Source organism: Nelumbo nucifera, chromosome 1, assembly GCF_055504915.1.
Source record: "Nelumbo nucifera cultivar China Antique chromosome 1, China Antique-T2T, whole genome shotgun sequence".
Classification (NCBI taxonomy): domain Eukaryota; kingdom Viridiplantae; phylum Streptophyta; class Magnoliopsida; order Proteales; family Nelumbonaceae; genus Nelumbo; species Nelumbo nucifera.
In genome coordinates this window covers 59,600,980-59,622,639 of record NC_142649.1, presented here as the reverse complement: position 1 = coordinate 59,622,639, position 21,660 = coordinate 59,600,980, and the positions used below count along the sequence as shown (strand labels likewise).

The window sequence follows — 21,660 nt, the reverse complement described above, 5'->3', positions numbered from 1 at the left end:
CCTCACCTACGGCACCGAGGCGGTGATCCCGGCGGAAATCGAAGTGCCTACGCTGCGACTAGAAGCGTACGACGAAGAGACAAACGAGGGTGAGTTACGCACCAACCTCGACCTACTGGACGAAGTGAGGGACCTCGCGCACATCCGAACTGCGGCCTACCAACAAAAGGTAGCTCGGTATTATAACGTGCGAGTAAAGAAGAGGAACTTCCGCGTCGGCGACCTGGTTCTCCGTAAGGTCATGGTGCCCGAACCCGGCGTAGGGAAACTTGGACCAAACTGGGAAGGACCCTACAAAGTAAAGAAAGCACTCGGTGGGGGGCATACGAGCTCGAAACCCTAGAAGGGAAACAAGTACCCCGAGCTTGGAACGTCGTCAACTTAAGAAGATACTACCTATAAACCACCAAGGCAAGTACCCCGAAGCCTAGGTAGAAAACGAACTGAAGGACCGAAATGGTCAGTTCGGCAAAAAACGCAACTCGAAGACATGACAACCAGCACTTAAACAAAAGGCCATTTCATTTTGGATAAAGGTGTACATTCAAAAAAAAAGCCATTTCTTGAGTACATTATCAGAAGCCACTTGAACAAAAAGCCATTTCACAAGCTAGGGGCTACTTCATCATTATCAGAAGCCACTTCGACAACACCTGAAGGACCTACCTCCCCCTCGGAGTCCAGTTCGGCATCCGCAGCATTAGCCATCTCTTGAGTAATGCGCGAAGTGGATATGGCGTTGGTATCGAGCTCGGGGTAGTATTCCGGATCATCCACCGGCTTAGCTTGAAACCCCTCCTGTAGGAGTCCACCATCAGATCATCGAAATCCGGCGAAGCAATATAATCGCTGACAGTTTTCTTCTTCGCGTCTTCGATGCCTTGAGAGAATATCTGAGTCCTCTCCCTGATATCCTCCTGAAGATACTCGACCTGATGCTATAGGTCCAGCTTCAATTCCGCCATGTGCTTCACCACCACTCCCATGGCCTCGGCATCTCTCTGAGACCTCGCCTGCCTAGACCGCGCGAGGCGAGCAGCCTCCTCGGCAGCACGAGCAGCCTCCTCGGCAGTTCGAGCAGCCTCCTCAGCAGCTCGCGCCTGCCTCGAGCACCTCTCCACCTGGTTCGCTAAGGCGTGAATAGAAGAGTTCACCTATCAAAGGGAAACGGGATCAAAGGAACGAATAGAAGAATAAAGGCCGAAGAACTCTAAAGAAGGGAGCACTTACCACCATGGCATGAGTAACGGCACGGCAGGCCACTTGGTGCAGAGGGAGCTCGGTCCACGCCACGACTTCCTCGGGAAACATGGCCTCCTTACTCTGTTGAAGAGAGTGAATAGGCGACAGCACACTCCTTAAGTCCCTCGGGGCCTCCGAGCCCGACGGCCCAGCCCGCGTATGGGCAGACTCGGAGTAAGCGGGAGCCCCTGTGTGTGTGGTTTCGGCATAAGGAGCCCCCGCCGGCTCCTGCATAGGAGGAACCATCTCGGGCTCCATGGGCTGATCCTCCGCCGGATAGTCCGGCACCTCGGGCTCCGCACCCTGGGGTGGTTCGGCGCGAGCTTGCTTAGCCACCCGTTTTCTCCTCTTCATTCCCTGGAACAAGTGCCCACCTCGAGTCCCTCGAGAGCCCATCGTACCTGCGAAAAGGAGTTCGACATCAGTAAGACACGTAAAAGAAGAGCAAGACAGGATCGCTAGGGGAAGAACCTACCCGAACTCAGGCCAGCAGCAATAAGCTTGGCCTCCGTCTGATACCGTTGACACTCCAGCCCAAGCCGCGCCCATTGCCAGAGGCCCTTTGCCGTCTCCTTATCAAGTGTGACGCCGGAGTCGGGAGCGGCCATTCCCCAGCCGGTCTGAAACGGCCACCCCAGCGCACTTCGCACCCCGAAATAGTCCCGCTTCCACGCCGGGACCTTATTAGGGAGTCCGTATAAGAGCTTGAAGCCTGGGCAAGGAGACAGGTAGTATGCCCGCCTACGCCCGGGAAGGAGACCCGCTTACAGTCTAATGTGGCACTTATTTTTTCTGTGTCTTTAGTTTATTTTGGTTTTGTTGCAGTCTAGCAATTCAAATGTGGATAAAGAGCTAGAATAAAGTAATATGTGTGAGGTGTTGAATTTAGCAAGAGTCGGGGAATAGGACAATGCAAGCAATAATGTAAGTTGGGAATGGTTTGCAGAGAGGGCGATCAATTATTCTCTATCGGTTGTGATGATAGCTCGGTCTACACTTTCCTCAATTGCATTGTTTTTCTTCACATAACATGAACTCAGTCGCTTTTGCATAGAATTCTATGGGAGCACATGATAAATGTGATGGCAATCTCATAAAGGACGCAAGTTTTTCCGTCTCATTTGTTATACTCTTTTTCACGTTGTCACATGTGTGCATGGTATATTTTCCAACATACCATTTCACAGTGCGCTTAATGCCAATATGTTATGTTAACTTTTGGCTCTCTACTATTTACTATCATTTGGTGAGTTGTATATTTGTCTTCTCTTTTAGTAAAACACGAACATAGTCATTGATGAAGTTCAGATCGTTACAGATACGGCTATAAATGCGAACTCACGGAGTGTTGTAGAGAAACCTATTGAAGCACAACATACACTAGATGCCAATTTAATAGAGGATGTAATACAAGCCATGCACAAAAAGATTTTCGTTAGAGGTGTAAAACATGTCGTGCTGGGCGACCCGTACCATGCTGGCCTGTGAGTCATCTCGGTCTGTGCTACTCCCAGGGATAATTTGAGGGGGTTGGCCCGGCATGGTCCATGTCCTAGGCCTGTGCCGTGTTATGCTATGGGTCGGGCTGACCCATGGGCCACGTTGGACCATGCACGGGCCAAAGCTATTTACTTAGAAAATTGACAAAAAACTTAAAATTTTGATGTATAAAATTGCTTATTTATACAATAATTAAATAAATTAGTATAATAAAATTAAAAAATATATTTATTTTATTAATATATAAATAATTTATATGGATCGTGCTGGATTGGGCTACGGACTGGACCGTGCCGGCACGTGGGCCGTAGGTGACACGACCTGCTTGATCATGCCGACCTAACCTATAAACCTAAAACCCCAGGTCCAACACGACCCACATGATTGTATCAGGGCCTGGCACGGCCCATAAACCGTCTTACCAAACTGCAGACAATACAACCCGTTTTACACCTCTAAATTTCGCCCATCCATATCTAAGTAAGTATAGTAGCATATGATATCCCAAATAGTATTACTATTAAACACACGAACAACAATTTGATTTGGAGAATGTGATAAAAATATGTAACTGGACTTCTTTCCTCCAACCAAACCACAATCTACCATGTATGTATTATATACGACTACATACACATTATAATTGTGTTTAAAGAGGGCCTTTTTTAAATTGTCAAACTATTAGGGGGCTCCCTACTCCTTTGACTTCCAAACTATTCGGGGACCCACCACCTCAACCTCTTCAATTGCAAATCATCACCATTCCACTCCTAAGAGCATTTTTTTAATTTAAGCCCAACCCAGGTGCATCATCAATATGTGGTCCATTCAATTGGGCTATTTTCTTTGAAGGCCCTACGTCATCATTAACAACTGGATTTGGTTGAATCGAAGGAAGTAGGGGTGAGCATTTGGTTTATTCGGTTAAAAACCGAACTGAATAAATTAAAATTTTAAAAATCAAATTAAAACAATAAAAACTGAATTGAAACCGAAATAACTGAAACCAAAATTTTTGGTTCGATTTTTGGTTAAAACTAAATTTTAATAATATATACTTTATTATATATATTATAATATATTATATATTATATATTATAAAATAAATCGAATTTTAGTATATTATATATGAATATATGAATATATAATATATTACATATTGCATATTATATATATAATAATAAAAAATTTGATTAATTTGGTTAACCGAAATTCTAATTCCAAAGACCAAAACTGAAAACCGAAATGATCAAAAACCAAAATAAGCGAACCAATTTAACCAAAAACCGAAATTTTTGATTTAATTATTCGATTTTAACCGAATTATGCTCACCACTAGAAGATCTGTTGCATAATAATTCCTCACCACCAGCAGGGTTAAGGGTTTAAAAGGCAGTGTTTGCTGGTGTCCTAGATTGTCGGAAAGGACTGTCTTCTCCTTTGGGTCTATCACTCCTTCCTCTCCTACGCATATATTATGAATTTGAGTGAGTCATTTTAGGACGATTTTCATAAAACATAGCAAAAGGACCAGAATACTCATCCTCCATCAATCCGTCATATATTTGCTATCCTCAGTCTTTTTAAGTATATAAAAATGAGCCTTGCATCTTTCAAACTCATGGCCCAAATATCCACGCAGGCCACAGAACTAGGCGAGTCTCTTATATGTGAGTTGTACCATGATTTCTTCCCTGATGAGCAAGGTGTAAGGGGCACCGTGAACCAAGGATTGAAATATATTCATTTGAACATTTTATTCTGGCAAACTTTAGCTAGGGTTTAACCTCCCTTTGCGATGGATCAATCAGTTTCCCCATTGTCGAAGCAATATTCTTTGTTGCTTTTGCTGTTAATTATTTGATAGGGATGTTTTACAGTTGCACCCATACTTCAATAGTGTCTAATTGATAGGGTGATAATGTTTTATTTGATATAGATTTTCTCATTATAATGATGAGGGGTAATTTGGTCCTCCAAATGACATTATGACACATGGCTTTCAAGTGATACCTCAGTAGGATGGTTAGAAGCTCTTCGTAGGGCTGACCTAAAAGTACTTCAACCCGACCAACCTAAAGGAGCTCCGACTAAGGAGCGGCCTACCTTAGGGACCGACCGAGGTAAGAAAAGTACTTTTGGCGACCTATAAGGCATACTTGCTGACTTGTCCCATAGATCTGTTGTCAGACCGAGTTTTTCGAAATATTAATGAGTCGATCGTTAGGCTGGCCTACCTGCACCGCGCGCATCAGAGCCAATCAGATGGACTATAGGTGTAAAGTGGTGCCCGAGGGCGGCCCATGCAAAAGGCGGGCCGTCACGGGCCATACTGCCCTCCCCGGAGGAAATTTTAGGGGTCGTCCCAGCACGGCCCAGGCCTGTGCTGGCCCATGCCATGCCATGCCGTGTTGCGGGCTTGACTGCAGGCCGTGCCAGGCTGGGCCACAAGGCGGGCCTTGGGCCTGGGCTGAACCAAGCAATACTGTTTTTTTTTTTGAAAATTTTGATTTATTTTCTAAGTAAAATTGTAAAACTAAAATATTTAACTTTGCTTTGAACTTTGGGAATTGGGAACTATTTAAAAAATTAAGAAATGAGAAATCTAAGTTATCTAACACATAAATAAAAAAAAATACTTAACAAAACTGAAATAATAATGATGGAATAACAAATTGGAAGAAAAATATGAATTTTATTTCATTTAAATTTGAATAGTACAAATTACAAATACAATTATTGGATCATTGGAAGCTTGGATGAATGAAATGTGAAAATGGAATAAATTAATAAAATATAAAAAATACAATATAGTTACAAATTGAAAATACAAAATTACATTGTTAAAAAGTAATATCAAATAAAATTAAAAAAAATACAATAATTTGAAAAAACAAAAAATTCTATACCAGTAGTCAACTTCATGAATCATGACTTTCTTCATCGGCTTTAGGAGAAATATCCGGTGTAGTATCATGCCCTCCTTTGTCTTGTAATCTATCTTCTGCATCTAGCCAATCCTTGAAGCAGATGCACATCTCTATGCTTTCATCATTCATGCAACTTTTCTTGTCATCCAGCACCCTGGTACCTGCACTAAAACAACACTCTGATGGAACTGTAGACACTAGAGGGGTTAGTAGATCACGTGCCATGGCGGTGAGAACTGAATAATTTTTCAAATGTTCACTCCACCAGACGAAAATATCAAAATTATTTGATCATTCACCTAAATTAGAAAAAAAATCTTGTAAATAAAAATTAAGTTCAGTAAATGAACTTGTTATAGAAATAGTAGATTTTTGCCTTCTACTTATTAAATAAATTTGTTTTCTCTTCTACAATTGGGCTCAAGGTCAAAAGTAGAAGATGTTGTACAAGTTGTAGGAACTGTACATTTCAAATAACAAATTATTAATTTCATCTTTTTTATTTCTTATATCAATATTCATATTCTCACAATATGATTCAAGTAAAATATCTAAACCATCTTTCCTAATCCTAAGGTCTAATATTGTAGCTAAACAATAAAGGAGAAAAATGTTCTCCCAACATTTTTTAAATTTATTTTCCATTATTTCAACAATACATTGAAATTGTGGATTATTTCTATATTTTGCAAAACAATCACTAATTACCATTAATTGATAAGGTAAATTACAACTAGTTGAATAATAAATTCATGATAAATCATTCGTTGCATCATAAAAATATTATAAAAAATCTCTTTTACAAACTGCCATTTCCCGGTCTTCATCAAATATCATATCATTAGGCACTTTTGAATTATAAAAACTAGTAAGAATTTGTTTATGAGAAATACAACTTTCTAATAGAGCATAGGTAGAATTCCACCTATGTTTTACATCTAATATAAAATGTTTATATTTTAAACCATAATTTTGACATAAATATTTAAATTCTTGTTTTCTTGGCCCTGAACTTTTAATATATATATATATAATACAATTTCTAATTTTAGAAATATGAGTAGAAATAATATTCAAGGCATCTTGAATTCATAAATTTATGATGTGACATGCACATCTGATATGAAATAATTTACCATTTAAGCATGGTCTTAATTGAGATTTTAAAATATTTATTGCTGAATCATTATTGTTGGCATTATCAAAACTAAACATAAGCATGCAAAATATTTAAAATACTTGAAGCAATAGTTGGGCCAATATGTGGCCATTCAAGCCTAGTAAAACTTAAAATTCTTTTATTCAAAAGTCAATTTTCATCAATGAAATGGCCAGTAACACAAATATAACTTAAATTAAATTTGGATGTCCAAACATTCGAAATAATTGCAACTTTAGAGTTAAAATTTGATAACAAGGAAATTAAATACTGTTTATATGAATAAAAAATTTTTAAAACATTCGATCTAATAGTACTCCTAGAAACTTTTTTATATTGTGGGTTTACAGAATTACGCAACCATTTTTCAAGCGTAGGATCTTTAGGTAATATAAATAGTTGTTCTGCATGTACAATATACTTAGCTAATTCTTGTCTCATTTTTTCTTGTGAATATTTAAAAGTACCAAAAATACTCCCCCTCCCAATTTGTGTTTGAATTGTTTCTCTCCATTCATCTTCTTCCTTCTAATGTGTGAGAAGATGTCTGTTCTAATGACTCGTACCACCCTTGCTATAATAACTAAAGTCCTTCCTACATTTTTGGCAAACTGCCCTTTTCCCCTTTCCCTCAATATCCTCTACTTTGAAAAATTTTTAAACCGAGCTGCTCAACTTAGAGGCCCTCCTTTTTCCCCTAGTATTAGTATCGGGGGTGAAAGTTCCACTTCCATCGATATCAATCACATCAGTGCTAACACTATCATGATGCGATTGAATATCATCAATGGTGAACATGTTGGGGAATCGGTTCTCGGAAGAGCTGACCATTTTTTTTAATTCTAAAAAGATAAAAATTAATCTAATTCAACATTTCAACTTACCCGGATTGCCGGTTCAAAATCCCAACTTGATTTCAATGGTTGAAGCCTTTCAACGTCCATGCCTCCCAAATTGAGATACTTGAGCTGGTTGAGCAAGCTTTATTCTTGTTGAATGTTGAAACTTCAATAAAGTTGAGACTTGAGAATTGGAGAATGCAAAATCAGACAATCAGCTAATCAGAATTACTTAGATTGCAGAGAATTGAGAATGTATGAGTATGAGAGAGAGAGAAGAGATTAAGACAATTGTTGAACTGGTGTAATGAGATTGGAGGAGGATAGGGGTATTTATAGGAATTGAACATAATTCAATTGCCCAAAATACCCAAAAAAACTAGTTCTTATTTAGTTGTTGGGAGAGGTATTTTGGTTATTATAAAGTTATTTATAACTTTACCCAAAAAGCCCCCTAAACTAGTTATATAGCTGTTGGGTGGGGCATTTATGTCATTTTTTCAACCCCCATAAGCAAAATACACATACCCCCCTAATATGGCTATTTATAGCTATTAGGGGTATTTCCGTAAACCCCCCCCCCCAAAAAAAAAGCTGAAGAGGTACGCACAATTAAGCTCTCTGAGTACTAATGTCTATATAAATGTCTCATTTCCACCTAAAGAGGTATGCACGATTAAGCCCTCACACTCTCTAATCTCTTAAAGCATTCTAAGAAATCTTCATTGACTTAAGCATCAGAGTGCCCACCCAGGGTTAAAACAACCCGAGCACTCTAATTCTTCCCTTTTGTAGAATCATACAACTCGGCCATCCTTAGCTCGACCCATTGACTGTGAACATCCAATTTGGCGTCTGAGTCATGTGCCATGTGAAAGCCGCTAGAAAGTGCACCATCAATTGGCGTAATCGGTGGAAAATCAATACTAAAAGCTAAGTTTTCATCTTCACAATATCTCATATGAATATCCATGGATTCATTAAGCAACCAACTCTCCAACAATAACAATAACCAAGTCATCGGGTGCTACAAACAACTCGGAATGATCCTATATGTGCCCTCAGTGACCATCAGACAGATCAAGGCACCTTTAACTCCACCAGGCATCCCACCCATTGTGAACCCAACCATTGCACCATCTCATGTGAACGACCTCCTCCTGTGGTCGAGCCCTTCGTGGCTCCCACTGGTGTCGATGCGCGCCAGTTCTACAACTTGGTGCAATGTGTCTAGGGAATGAGTAACCAGATGAGAGCCTGTGAGGAAAAGTTCACCACCCTAATGGGGGGGGGGGGGCAACAGTAGCCACAACAGCAATAAACGCAACAGCAACATCAGAACCAGCGAGTATGGCAGCCCCGACTACAACAGAATGCTGGTCTAAATTGTAACCCGACTCCTGCTCGGGTTCCTAGTCAGATCTCTAACCCGGTTTCTAACCAGAACCTCAACCATCCCCCGGTAGAGAACCAGGTTCCCGACTAGAATCAGAATCAACTCCCGGTAGAAAGCCGAGTTGCTTCCAATAGGAACTGAAGCCACCAGTTCCTCTAAAGGATCCAAAAGAAGGTGCAACAGGCGTGCTCACCGCGCCTCAAAGAAAAGTCAACTCGTTTCATCTGTGAGCGTGAACAAGAAAGAAGAAAGCAAAGAAACCAACCAAGTGGGCACCTTGTCTGGGTGGCCTATATCTTGCACATCGCCACTGGCCCCCGAGATACTTACGACCCCATGGCCAAAGAACTTCAAGGCACCCAACCTTGAATCATATACTAGAACAATAGATACAGTAGACCATGCTGATAGTTTCCAAGTCCTAATGCAACTGCATGGGGCAAATGATGCAAGCTTATGTATTGCCTTTCCAACAACTCTCTGAGACACAGTTCGGTTATGGTACTCTAGATTGGCCCCCGGCTCCATAAAAAGTTGGGTCAGCTCGCCAATTTTTTTATCACTCACTTCGCCACCAGCCAAAGACACCTCAAATCTATGATCTGTTTATTAAATGTCATCCGATGACCAAATGAGACACTCCATTAATACATCAGGAGGTTCAACTTCGAGCATCTCCAAATCCCTAACCTTGATCCAGCCGTACAACTCACTGTGGCAACAAACGACGTTCGTCACCCCAACCTACATTAGGAAATAGAGTTGAACCCTCCAACTTCTATGGAGAAGTTCCTCGTTGAAGCTAACAAGTTCATAAAGGCGGAAGAGGCATTGGGATCACAGCCAGAGTTGTCTAGAAAAAGGAAGCGAGCAGAAGAGGAAGTAGGAAGCAGTAAGTCGCGACGAAGGAGTAAGTCACCCCGCAACAGGCGAAGAAAATCAACCAAAAGGAAGAGCAAGTCTCCTTACCAGAGTTTTAGATCAGAGTAACAATCTAGAACCCCACCTGTATAGAATAAAAATAATACAACCCTAAATGCAAAAAAGGGGGCAAAATTTTAATGCACATAAAATCAGTTGAATATGTAAGATGGCCACCCAAGACGAAGGGTGACCCAGAAACAAAAGTCCAAATAAATATTGTTATTTCCACTGTGACATTGGTCACGATACAAAGAACTACAAGAACCTCAAAGACGAGATTGAAGAACTGATCCGCCGCGGATACCTAAGGCAGTTCATCAAGAGAGAAGCATGCCGAGCAACGCAGGGAGGTAGCCCAAACCAGCAAGGAGCAAGAGAGAGAGACCAAGCTCCTTGAGACCAATAGCAATTAGAGTGGTCCCGTTCGAGGGGTCATCAACATGATCACCAAATGGTCAATTGTAGCAGGGTGTACCATCTTGGCGGGAAGAAACTCAATTCGAGAGTTCGAGCATTCCATCAATAACCCGCCAAAGTGCCCTCTTAGAGAAGAGGTAATCTATTTTACCGAAGATGACACATGCGGCATACAGTATCCACACGATGATGCTCTGGTAGTAAACTTGACAATCAACGACTTTGAAGTTAAAAGAAATTTCTTCCGAACTAGGAAGGCCCTTATAGAGTCTTCAAAGTAATTAGTGAAAACATATACAAGCTCGAAAGGTTGGAGGGAAACTGGTACCCCGCACATGGAATATAGGCAACTTAAGAAGATACTATCTATGAAAGGAAGTGTTTTGAGCTACATCTGCGAATTTGTGAAATTTCACTAAGTATGAAAAAGAAGTCTAAGGGATGCCAAACCGCTTTCAACACTAAGGCACCTGGACCGTCCTCCTAGTAGCTCGGCCAAAAGAAGGCTAAGGGATGCCAAATTGCTTTCAACACTAAGGCACCTAGGCCGACCCCTCAATAGCACAGCCAAATCGCGCGATATAACCTCTTAGCTAGATAGAAATTTCACCGAAAAAGACATCATGCATTGAAGCAAAGCAAATTTCATCAAGTCTTGCGAAGTAGTTACATAAAAAAAAAGATAGAGAAGAGAGGAAAACCCTCAAATCACAAAGTCTTTAGAAAATGGGCACGCAGGCCCAAGAAACATCAGTTTACAGGAGTGTGTGTAGGCTACCGGAAACAAATCAAGAAAAAAGAAAAAACACCCGATATCAAGGCCGATGACCTACTCTTCAGCACCGCCTTGTAGCTCATTGTCGGCATCATCATCCCCTTCACCTTCTACACTGGCTACCCCCTCTTCTTCATCAGGAGTCAAAGGCTCCCGATTAACCTGCATGGCCAGCTCGTTCGGCATGTCATTAAAAGAGAAAGTGCGAAAGTCAAAATCAGGGTGCAAAGTTTTCAAGTAATGGTAGCAACGTTTAAATCCCCTCTTCATCGTGGGGACTGCATCATCAACCTTCTTCTGGGCATACTCGGGGGAACAATGAGAACACTTGATAGCTGCAATCTTGGCCCAATGGATATCCTCAGTGTATTTTGTTTGCCTCTCCTCCAATTGGTTTTCTTGAGCAACAATGGTCTCCCTAGCCTCATTCATCTTGCACTGCATCTCATCACTCATCCTGATGAGTCATTGGCAGTCTTCTTCAATGTTGAGCTGGATCCCCTGCATCTGAGACTACAGTGTTGATGTTCGCCTGCAGCTCGTGCCTCTCTCTCCGGCCCGAGGTGACATGATCCAGCATAACCTTGCCCACAGTGTTCGCCTACCAGAAGAAGAAAAATACAATCAATGCAAGAGTTATAGAAGCTACAGAAAGCAAAGAAACGAACCTGGAGGATGTACTGAGTCATCTTGAAGCCAACCTCAGCTGGATCCAAGCTGTGGTAGTACTACACGTCCTTAGGGATGAGCATACCTCTCCCCATCCGAAGAGCCACATGAGGATCGTTAAGGCGGTCGAGCACTGAGACGTTGATGTTTAGGACGAAGGGGGGTATGTCAGAAGGGTAAGGACCGACAGGACGTTCCTCTAGGCTGACCTGAAATGGAGAGACAGTAGGATCCATAGGGAATTGATCAGTGTCCATGGTATCATTTCCTCCCTCAAGGTCAATGACATTCAGAGCGAATGTCGCTAACCTCGCCTCGGCACTAGCTGAGGTACCCTCCATCGACGAGTGCTTCCTCTTCTTCTGGAGGCCTTATTCTTTGATGCAGCTAAAAGAGATTCCATACTCACCATATCTGAAAAAAGACAAGGGAGATGATTAGTCAAGCTAAAATTAAATTCCAAAAGCAACAAGTTGGCTGACCTACCTACACGACTCAAGCCAACCTAAATAAGCATATACTCGGCCAAAAAAGTTTTCTACTTGAAACTTTCGGTGCGCGAGGGGTTGAAACTCAAGTTGCAACTCCTCATCGAACTATACACTGAATTTTCGGCAATCCCTCCTCCGTACAGTGTCCATGTTCTAGTCAGTATTGTGAGAAAGGAAGAGGTATCTATTCTTCCAATCTTTTACCTTTAAGGGAAAGTTGTCCAACAGCTTGTAGCTGCGGTGGAAGGGAAGATAAAAATAGTAGGGTACATGGGGGACTTTCTTCATGACACAACCCAGAAAAAAATGTCTAAGTCTAAAGGAAAACTGTGGTGATGGCACAAGAAATCAACCTACCAACGTTCGGACTACGTTAGGGAGAAACTTACCTAAAGAGACACCATAATATGAAAGTACAACAAGGATGAAAGGATGTAAGGGAAAGTAGAGGCCAACGACCAATGCCTCCTTAAAGACACAGACCTCATCTCGGCTGTGACTCCAGGGAAATGATCATGGTCGGGCTGTATGTAGTCAAACTCACTGGGTATCTGATAAATGGTGTACAACTCAACTATGCGCTCTCCGAATAGCTCAGAATGAACGAATGGAGATTCCTCCTCTTGGGTCTCCACCTCGGCCTTTGGATGAGACGTTGAGGTCTCAGCCTGAGAACCCTCCTAGTCTCGCGATGAGCTCCTCTCTCTCACCCATGAAAAGTTTAACGACCTACCCTCGGAAGGACCAGAAGACATAGCTATTACGGGGACAAGAAAGCCAACACCGGCGACAAACAGACTTTGAGAAATGAACAGGTAGCAATACCTCAACAGAGCTCTCCTCCGATCGGTCACCCTCTCCTTTAGAAAAAACTCCAAAAATAGTGCGAATGGGATGCCGATGGGGACCCCCTACTTATAGTCTATTGGGAAGAAAGACCAACGGCTGAGGCGAGCTACTAGTGAATCGATGGCCGAGAAGGCACCGCCGCGCACGGGCTATTTTGAATTTTGAATCTTGTATGCCCATCGAGCGCACCCCTTTTCAAAATTTAAGTTTTAATTCTGTCGCGTACCACCTATTCCCGAACCGGATCAGGTGAGCGAGTCGTGCGACCTATGAACCAGCCAAACCAATTACCATATTGAGAGCTACTCCCTTCGTCGAGCTAACGTTGGCTTGGGAGTGGGGGACAATTGATGATGGGTAATTTGGTAATCCAAATGAGATCACGACATGTGGCTTTCAAGTGACACATTGGCGCTGAGTAAGCTGATCACCTCGGTAGGACGGCTGGAAGCTCCTCGCAGGGCCGACCTAAAAGTACTTCAATCCAATTGACCTGAAGGACCTCCGACTAAGGAGCGACCTAACCTTAGGGATAGGCCAAGGTAAGAAAAGTACTTTTGGCAACCTACAAGGAATGCTTGTTGACTTGACACATAGTTCCGTTTCCAGACTGAGTTTTTTGGAATAGTAATGAGTCAACCGTTAGGTTGGCCTACTCGCATCACGCGCATCAGAGCCAATCAGACAAACCTTAGCTCCCCTGCACAGATTACGTAACCGACATCATTACTCTTCCAACTTAACGGAAATGATTTTGTGAGAACCTGAGATCCGTTACAAGGTCTATGAGTACTCACGTCTATATAAAGGTCTCATTTCCACCTGAAGAGGTACGCACGATTAAGCTCTAGCACTCTCTAATTTCTTAAAACATTCTAAGAAATATTTACTGACTTAACCATCAAAGTGCCCACCCCGGGTAAAAACAACCCAACACTCTAACTCTCCCCTTTTGTAGAATCATACAACTTGACCATCCTTAGCTTGGCCCATCTCAACTCGGCCACCAACTATGAACATCCAATTCAGTGTCCGAATCATCTGCCACGTAAGAACTGCTAGATTGCACACCATCAATAATCATATCTTTATTGAAGCACCAAGGGCCAACATCAAAAAGTATTGTCTTGATCAAACTTCTAAGTAGACTTGACCAATAATTTTTTTCTCCAAAATCTACTATATCAAAAGCACATTGTAAACCCCATGCCTTGCAGATGTAGTCTTTTATGTTGCTAGGCAATAGGATCTATTAGTATCTTAATCACCATACTAGTGGAGGGCCCATGCGTTGCAGAGGCTATGGGAAGATAAATAGTTTTATTCAAAGGTTGTAAGATTGAAAGTCATTACCAAAAAATAAATAAATAATTTGTCAAATAAAAATAAACTATTCTTTTAAATAAAAAAATAAAATAGTTTTCATTAAAATAAACTAATACCAGGCCTTATCGGGTCCCACATAACCCCTCTTTCAACACAAGGCCCTAAACAAACCCCTCTCTCTCATGGCCTCATTGGGCCCCAAACAACCCGTCTCTCTCTCTCTCTATTTTGATCCACGTCCAACCAAAACAAAGATAGTCTTAGTTGAACACAGTAGTTAGTTATTTAGTAGGCTATGTAACTAATAATAATGCTCCACTCTAGTCATAGGACCCACAACTTAAAATTAAATAAATAAAGTAATTAATTTTATGTGATTGAATTATGTTAAATTGATTTAGATAATTGAATTATGAGAAATAAATTAAATTCATTTAACATATTTTTAAATATTTTGTAAATTAATTTTAGATTTAATAATTATATTTTTAAAATATATATTTTTAAATCACTAAATAAATTAATTGAATATAAGTAATTAAATTAAATTAACTATATTGAAAACTTAATTATATCAAGTGGTTGTTAGAGACGGGGCGGATGAATTGTACCGTGTCTTTCAACTATTTGAAATTAAAGCTCATCGATTCAATAGCTTCAACAAAAACGGTTCTTGTTAGGCTTGTATAGTTTACTCTATAAAACATAAGCAAGAAGAAATTTGGACCGAGAAAACTATCCTTTTAGGTAAAGTAATGATTCACATAGGACCCACTCATATGTCAATATCCTATGTTGGTTTTTGGTTGGTCATTGTATCTCACTAGTTTTTATTGGTCATTTTAAATCACTCACTCACTCTCTCTCTCTCTCTCTCCCTCCCCACTATGACATTGAGTCCCACATAACCCCTTTCTTATAGTTCACACTATAAGCTTTAAAGCTATCCTTCAAGTTAACTCCAATCAAGGCCCTTACGGATGCATGAACTAATTATCAGCTCCTTTAGCTGATCAGGAGATTTTTTTTTTTCTTTTTGAGAAAAGGTAAAGTACTTCATTAAACAGAATTAAGGTACTGAGCTAAATAGAAAAAAAAAACTTTATACATCCCCAAGTAATCAGGAGGTCTAGCTATGGATTTTTTAAGTAATAGCTCTAGTTGTTGGTGATGGGATTTTTTTTTTGCCAATTCATTGACTTGATGAGAGAGGTTGCTTCAATGTAATTGAGTTGTTCGATGTTCTTAAATTCAGGTTTATGGGTTCTTTCTATTGCAGATCACAAACATGATGCGGCCAGAGCAGAGGATGCCCTGACCCTTTCATATGGCAGTGAGCTGCTAATTGGCATGCAGAGGGACTGGAATGAGGAAGTAGTCTTGTCGGGAGTTCCCTCATACGACTTCTCAGGAAAGGTGTAGTTTTAACATTTTTTTACTGTTATGCATCAATTTCATGTCCACCTGATGTTCTCAACATCCATGGATTTTTAGTTTTAACTATTTATTGATAACTTTCTTGACATTATATCCCCCCCCCCCAAGTGTTTTGTCAGTTACAAGTGGCGTCAGTGGTTTTCATTAATTATCAAGATAATTTTTGTTGCAGGATCTTGCATGATAGGGCTCTCTATAAGGTTACATCTGATTTTGTTGATGCAGCAATTAGTGGTGCAACTGGAGTCATTAATAGATGCATACCCCCTATTAATCCAACAGATCCAGAGTGTTTTCACATGTAAGCTTGTACCAAAATATACCAAAATGTTTTTACATCTCATTTTGTTCTAAATGATTGAATAATATTTCTGAAAAATAGGTCTAAGGTGGCATGATCAGTAAAAAACACAGGTTGGGGGAATTTCAACTTAACTTATGTCAACTCAGGAAGCATTGCCCTTGGGAGTCACATAGCAAAACTGAATGGACTAACACAGTTCATAATTTAAATGGACTCGGGTGTTTGGGTTGGGTTATTAGCTGGATGTTGAACCCAGATTTTTTTTGGTGTACTGCAAAATATCTTCTGCACTGGTATAATTTGCATGAAAGTGTAAATGGGTTAATTTGAGTTTTGTGTTTTTGCTTTCTTTTAATTGAAGCTGAAGTTTCTTTGAGGAAGGAAGAGAGAACTTTTTGATTTCTACAAGTAAGCTTTTAGGAGAGGAGTGGATAGAAGTAGACAGAAATACAAAGTTTGGATTCCAAGTATAATGCAAACCTTGCTAAGTGGACAGAAAAGTTTGTTTTACATTCTATGAAAGAAAACTGAAAAACACATTTTTTATTAGTAACAGAGCATTTTATTAAAAGAGAAATATTAAGAGAATAATACAGAGTTGGGAAGTTGCAATATTATGTAACACAATGTGGCTGCTCTCAGACTTGAAACAGAAAAGCATACATTGTAAGCAAGATGAGATGAAAGGCCATTACCCGATGTTGGTCCCAGCTATCTGGGGTATTGGGAAGGGTGGACTGAATGCAGACCTAACCTTTGGCATTTTTTTTTGGGTATAATGTGGCTGCTCTCAGACTTAAAGCCATATTTTCACACTTCTCAACCTGAAATGTTACCATTATACAAAGTAATGGTCCCATAAACAGGATGAGAAGGAGATATACAATTTGGATAATTATACAAGTGGTGTCGTACACATTAACTATTGGACACTATTTCACACTCTAGAAGTCTGGAAACTGAAAAACTAATCTAAATGGGTTTTCTAATTGATAGCATTTCCAATCACAATGTTTTGATGAGCTTTTGTCTTTATACAGATAACAGCCTAGGTGTTAAACCAAATATCTTTCCTAGAAAATGGTTGGAAATTGAAATAACAATGTTGAGGAAGGGCGCCAGCATGGTTATCAAGGTGGCAAGGTGAGAGCCTTACTAGGCAACAGGGTACTGCCTGGTTTCCTAAGTCCTTAGACAGGACCTATAAAATTTATTAGGTCTGATCCATGTTGGCATGTTCCATATTTTCAGTTTCTTGTTACTTTGTGTTGAAAATATACCAAAGGAAAGTTCCATGGAAGGCATTTCTATAGAAGACCATCATTATGAAAGCTTCTAATTGGGTGGCAAAATCTTGATCAGCAAGGTCTCTACTCATCTCATAATGGAAGCCTCCACCTGTAAATATGATAAAACTGAATTTTGACTGTTGTAGTAGAGAAACCCCAGATATTCACGTAGGGGGGGGGGAGGAGATTTACAGATTTTAGCGGGGCCAAGGCTAGCAAAATCTCTTAACTACACAAGATTGATAGTGGAAGAGGACTCCAAAGTATTGGTGGGTTGGCTGAAAAAGGAAGGACCGGTTCATGGCAATATGGCATTACAGTATGAGGGAGACAAAGGGGATGATAAGCGACATACAGATTCATAATCAGCTGGATACATAGATCAACCAACAGTTTGCCTGATGCTATGGCTATAAAGGGGTAAACATAAAAGATAGTTGGGTAACAGTTTCGCTGTCTCCGTCAGTGTTTGTTGGTTTATCTTTACGTTTCTCTCTATTTGAGCCGATGGTGTGAGCATAGTGTTTACTATACACGGTCCTTCTTGAGTTTTTTTGGCAATTGACAATTTGAGTAAGGTGGTGGGCTTTTCAAAATCGATGAATTAGAATTTTTTAGTGAAATGAGTTGATATTGGTTCCATTATGATACATATAAAATTTGTATTTCTTTTGGGAATTATATGTTTAATAACTTTATAAGATTTATAAAGTTTGTATTTCTTCGATTTATTATATAATATATATTTTTCATAGATTAATTGGTTCATTACATTAGAGACCCGGATTCCACAACTACAACTTCTATTGTTCATTTTTTATTCTCCCACTTACTCGGTATTACTCACGGGCGCCCCTCGTTACTCGCTAGGACTGATTGTTTCGGTTCGGTTTAGAGATTTATCTGTTTTCTCATGAACACGCTTATTGTTCAGCTCATATTCTCTTTATTTTTGGTACTCTATCCGGTTTATATTCTCAATTCACATCGTTATAAGTGCTGCATCGTCCGCTTCATGTTCTCAATTCAAATCACTGCTACATTGTCCGGCTCGGTCCATATCTATGGCCGGGTTATTGTCCAAAATTATTTTAACCTAACCCATCCCGAATTCCCGATCTGGTTCACTGCCGGGCAACCCAGCCCTGATTTTTAGACCGCTTTTTTTTTTTTTTGAGTTTTCATTTTTCCCGCACAAAATACGTTTCCACTCCTGCACCGTCCCAAATCTTCCCTGCCAGTGAACCACTGCTTTCTGCAAATACTTCTCTGCAACAAAACGGACCGTCACTTTCTGCAAATGCTCGACAATTCGACCACGTTTAAAAGTCGAAGCACTCGTTAGCACTGTGAAACCGATCGGTTCTTGGGATCCATGGACCCCAAGGACCGTGAAGAGCTCTGTAACAGTGGAGCGGACGAAGAAACGATAGCACGTCAGAAAAAGCGCTCGAGGAGAGTGAGCTTCGCCGAATTAACTTCAGTGCACGTTTTTGACAGAGATGAGGACTACGGAACTCCCCCGGATTTGAATCCCAGCTCCGAAAATCACGAAGAGGTTTTAGGGTTTCACAGGGATTCCGGGGACAGCGATGACTCGAAGGAGTTGGTGCAGAACGAAGAAGATGATGATGAGAACGGAGATGACGACGAAAGGGAGTTGTTTGTGAGGAGCATGGATTCGTCTTCCCCTGGAAGCGCTGTTGGTTCTGTCACCTCCAATGATGGTCAGTGAAACCATTACGTTTCATTTGTTCCACTCTGCAATATTTTAGTTATATTTCTCCCCCCTTTCGGAAAAGAAAAACGTTTGTTTTCCGCCACTTTTACATGGAATAACTGGAGCCTTAGTTTTAATTTTCTCGCTAGTTTTGTTTGATTGATTATGACACTCTGTTCTTCTAGGATTTTAGTGTATAAGGTAGTTTTAGGCAGAGTATGCTTCTTACATTTTTTCTTGTTGTTTGGTTTAATTCTTGTTTTTTTCCCTCTACCTTTTTCTTTGGATTATTGACAGTCAAAACGTTTTAATTGGAGTAATAGAATCTTGTGTTTACAACAGAGGGCTAGATTCCGAATGGTGTTGGACTAGTCAATGCTACCTAGTCCCAAAATTTCAGTTTTCTCTACCCATTCTAATTAACTCCCCCCCAAAAATTGCCCATCTGTTTACCCTTTCTTTTATCGATGAGTCAGCTAAACTGTTGGCTTATCACTTGAAAGTTGATCTTTATTTCCTAGCCAAGTAAGCCACTTCCATTATAGTCATGGCAATACAATATACCATTTATCAAAAAAGACACTTCCCTTATAAAGTGCTTGCAATGGCACAAACCGTGGTTATCATCTAATGAACTGCAGTAGGACGTAAAAAACACAATAAACTCGTTTCATTTTTTGAGAAGAGCAAGCATTGCTGATCTTGGCCGTTGATTTTTGATTGATTTGGACCATTATAGGTGTTTATAAATAGTGAGGGTAGGGGGTCCATTTGCCCCCTTGTCTGTCTGGGTTAAGTGTTGTGCTGAGGTCAGAGAGTTTGGTCACTAATCTTTTCATTTTATTCTTCCAAGTATGTCGGGGTCCTCGGAGTCAGGTGTCCTAAGGTTGGGAGAGGAGAGAGGAAAGAGGTGCTCTTGGAGGAGGAAGAACTTCTAGGTTCCACCTCTTTTGAGCATAGGGAGTTCGATCACTAGGCTTCTTTCCCCAGGTATAGGGGTCTGGCATTCACTCCTACTCAGTTGACCATGATTGATTTTCAGCGCATTAGGGATAAAAACCATGTCCCTTGTGCCTTTAGGTTTAGGCTTTTGACCCCTTATGAGGCCCTATGGAGTCATCACAACAATGAGGTTTGTGTGTATGAGCAAGATTTTGAGGCAGGGCTTAGGTTCCCTCTCCCTGATCTTATTATCAAGATTTGAAATCATTACAAGGTCACACTAGGCCAACTTTCCCCAAATGCTTTTAGGGTTGCCATAGGGTTCGTGTTGGTGGGTCGTTAATACACCTTTGGGGTAAATATTAGTCTTTGGTTCTCTATGCCAAATCAAGCGTCACTGTGGACAATAGGGGCTTTGTTACTTTTTATTCTGAGCTCATCATAGACTCTTAGGGGGTCTTCTTTCCAAGGTTCAAATTGGAAGATCAAGTACCCCTACACATCAATTGATGAGGGTTGGCGTTTTGGCAACTCATGGCACACTGCTGTCACCTATTTGGATGGCAATGCGTTGACTGAGGTAGAGAAGTAGCTGGTCAAGGACATAGTCTCGGTGAACTTGAAAGCCCCTGACTATTTGACCAAGGTTGCATTGGTGAGAGTGGGTTTGAGTCAAGCTTGGCCAGGTAGTTCGTTTTCCCTATCCCCCTCCTATAGAAAGATTACTTTGCTTTTGTTTCTTTTAATATTAGATATGTTATTGACCTGATGCAGTGTCTCACTCCATTGTTAGGTAAAATGGATGGAGGTGGTAGTGTTGTTGAGGTGTTCATAATATCTAGGGCGAAGAAGAGGAGGCTGGTAAAGGGTGGAGCTTCCTGAGCTATTGGGACGAGGTGCGAGCTCCTGCTCCTCCAGTTTGGACAGAGATAGAGGTGATTCCTATTGATGTTGATGAGCTTGTAGTGGCTAGATCTGAGCAGGCAATGCCTTCAGAGGTTGGAGGTTTTCAAGTCCCTTTCCATTCGTCGGTTACTTCTTTGGACAAGGCTGGCACTTCCGTGGCCCCTGGTCTAGAGATTGTGTATGTACCTCCTAAGAAAACTCCCATATGATTGATGGCCTAGGTGGAAAGTGCGAAGGGGAGATCAGATAGGAAACCCCGAGGATTCTTACAAACTGAGCAAAAGCAGTGTCCTTCCTGAGGTCGCTCGTGAGGTAGGCGACCTCCCCCTGTGGTACTAGGCATCAAACTATTCAAGTACTTAGTGAAGGTAGGGCAGGTTTTCATTTTTTTAGTGTTTCTTAATGTTGGGTTCCTTTAGTTGATGAGTCCTTTTTCTTTGCAAGACCAATGCTGTAGCTCAAGAATTGTTCAACCGAGTGGAAGGGCAGGTTGCTCGTATCGAGAACATAGCCAAGATGGAGAAGCAGTACTCGTGCCTTGTCTT

At 40.9% G+C, this 21,660-nt stretch overlaps 1 protein-coding gene across 5 annotated transcripts in view; it reads left to right on the top strand.

Moving 5' to 3' along the window:
• Positions 1 to 18,708: 18,708 nt before the first annotated feature.
• The window catches only part of LOC104588681 (uncharacterized), a 41,818-nt gene continuing 38,866 nt past the window's right edge, over positions 18,709 to 21,660 (top strand). For 4 of the 5 annotated variants that reach the window (XM_010246706.3, XM_010246705.3, XM_010246704.3 and 1 more), the window contains exon 1: positions 18,709 to 19,274. In XM_010246706.3, the coding sequence (XP_010245008.1) occupies positions 18,923 to 19,274 (352 nt within the window). In that variant the 5' untranslated portion in view covers positions 18,709 to 18,922. The remainder of the gene's footprint in view (positions 19,275 to 21,660) is intronic. The other variant, XM_088898374.1, reaches the window with a different exon arrangement.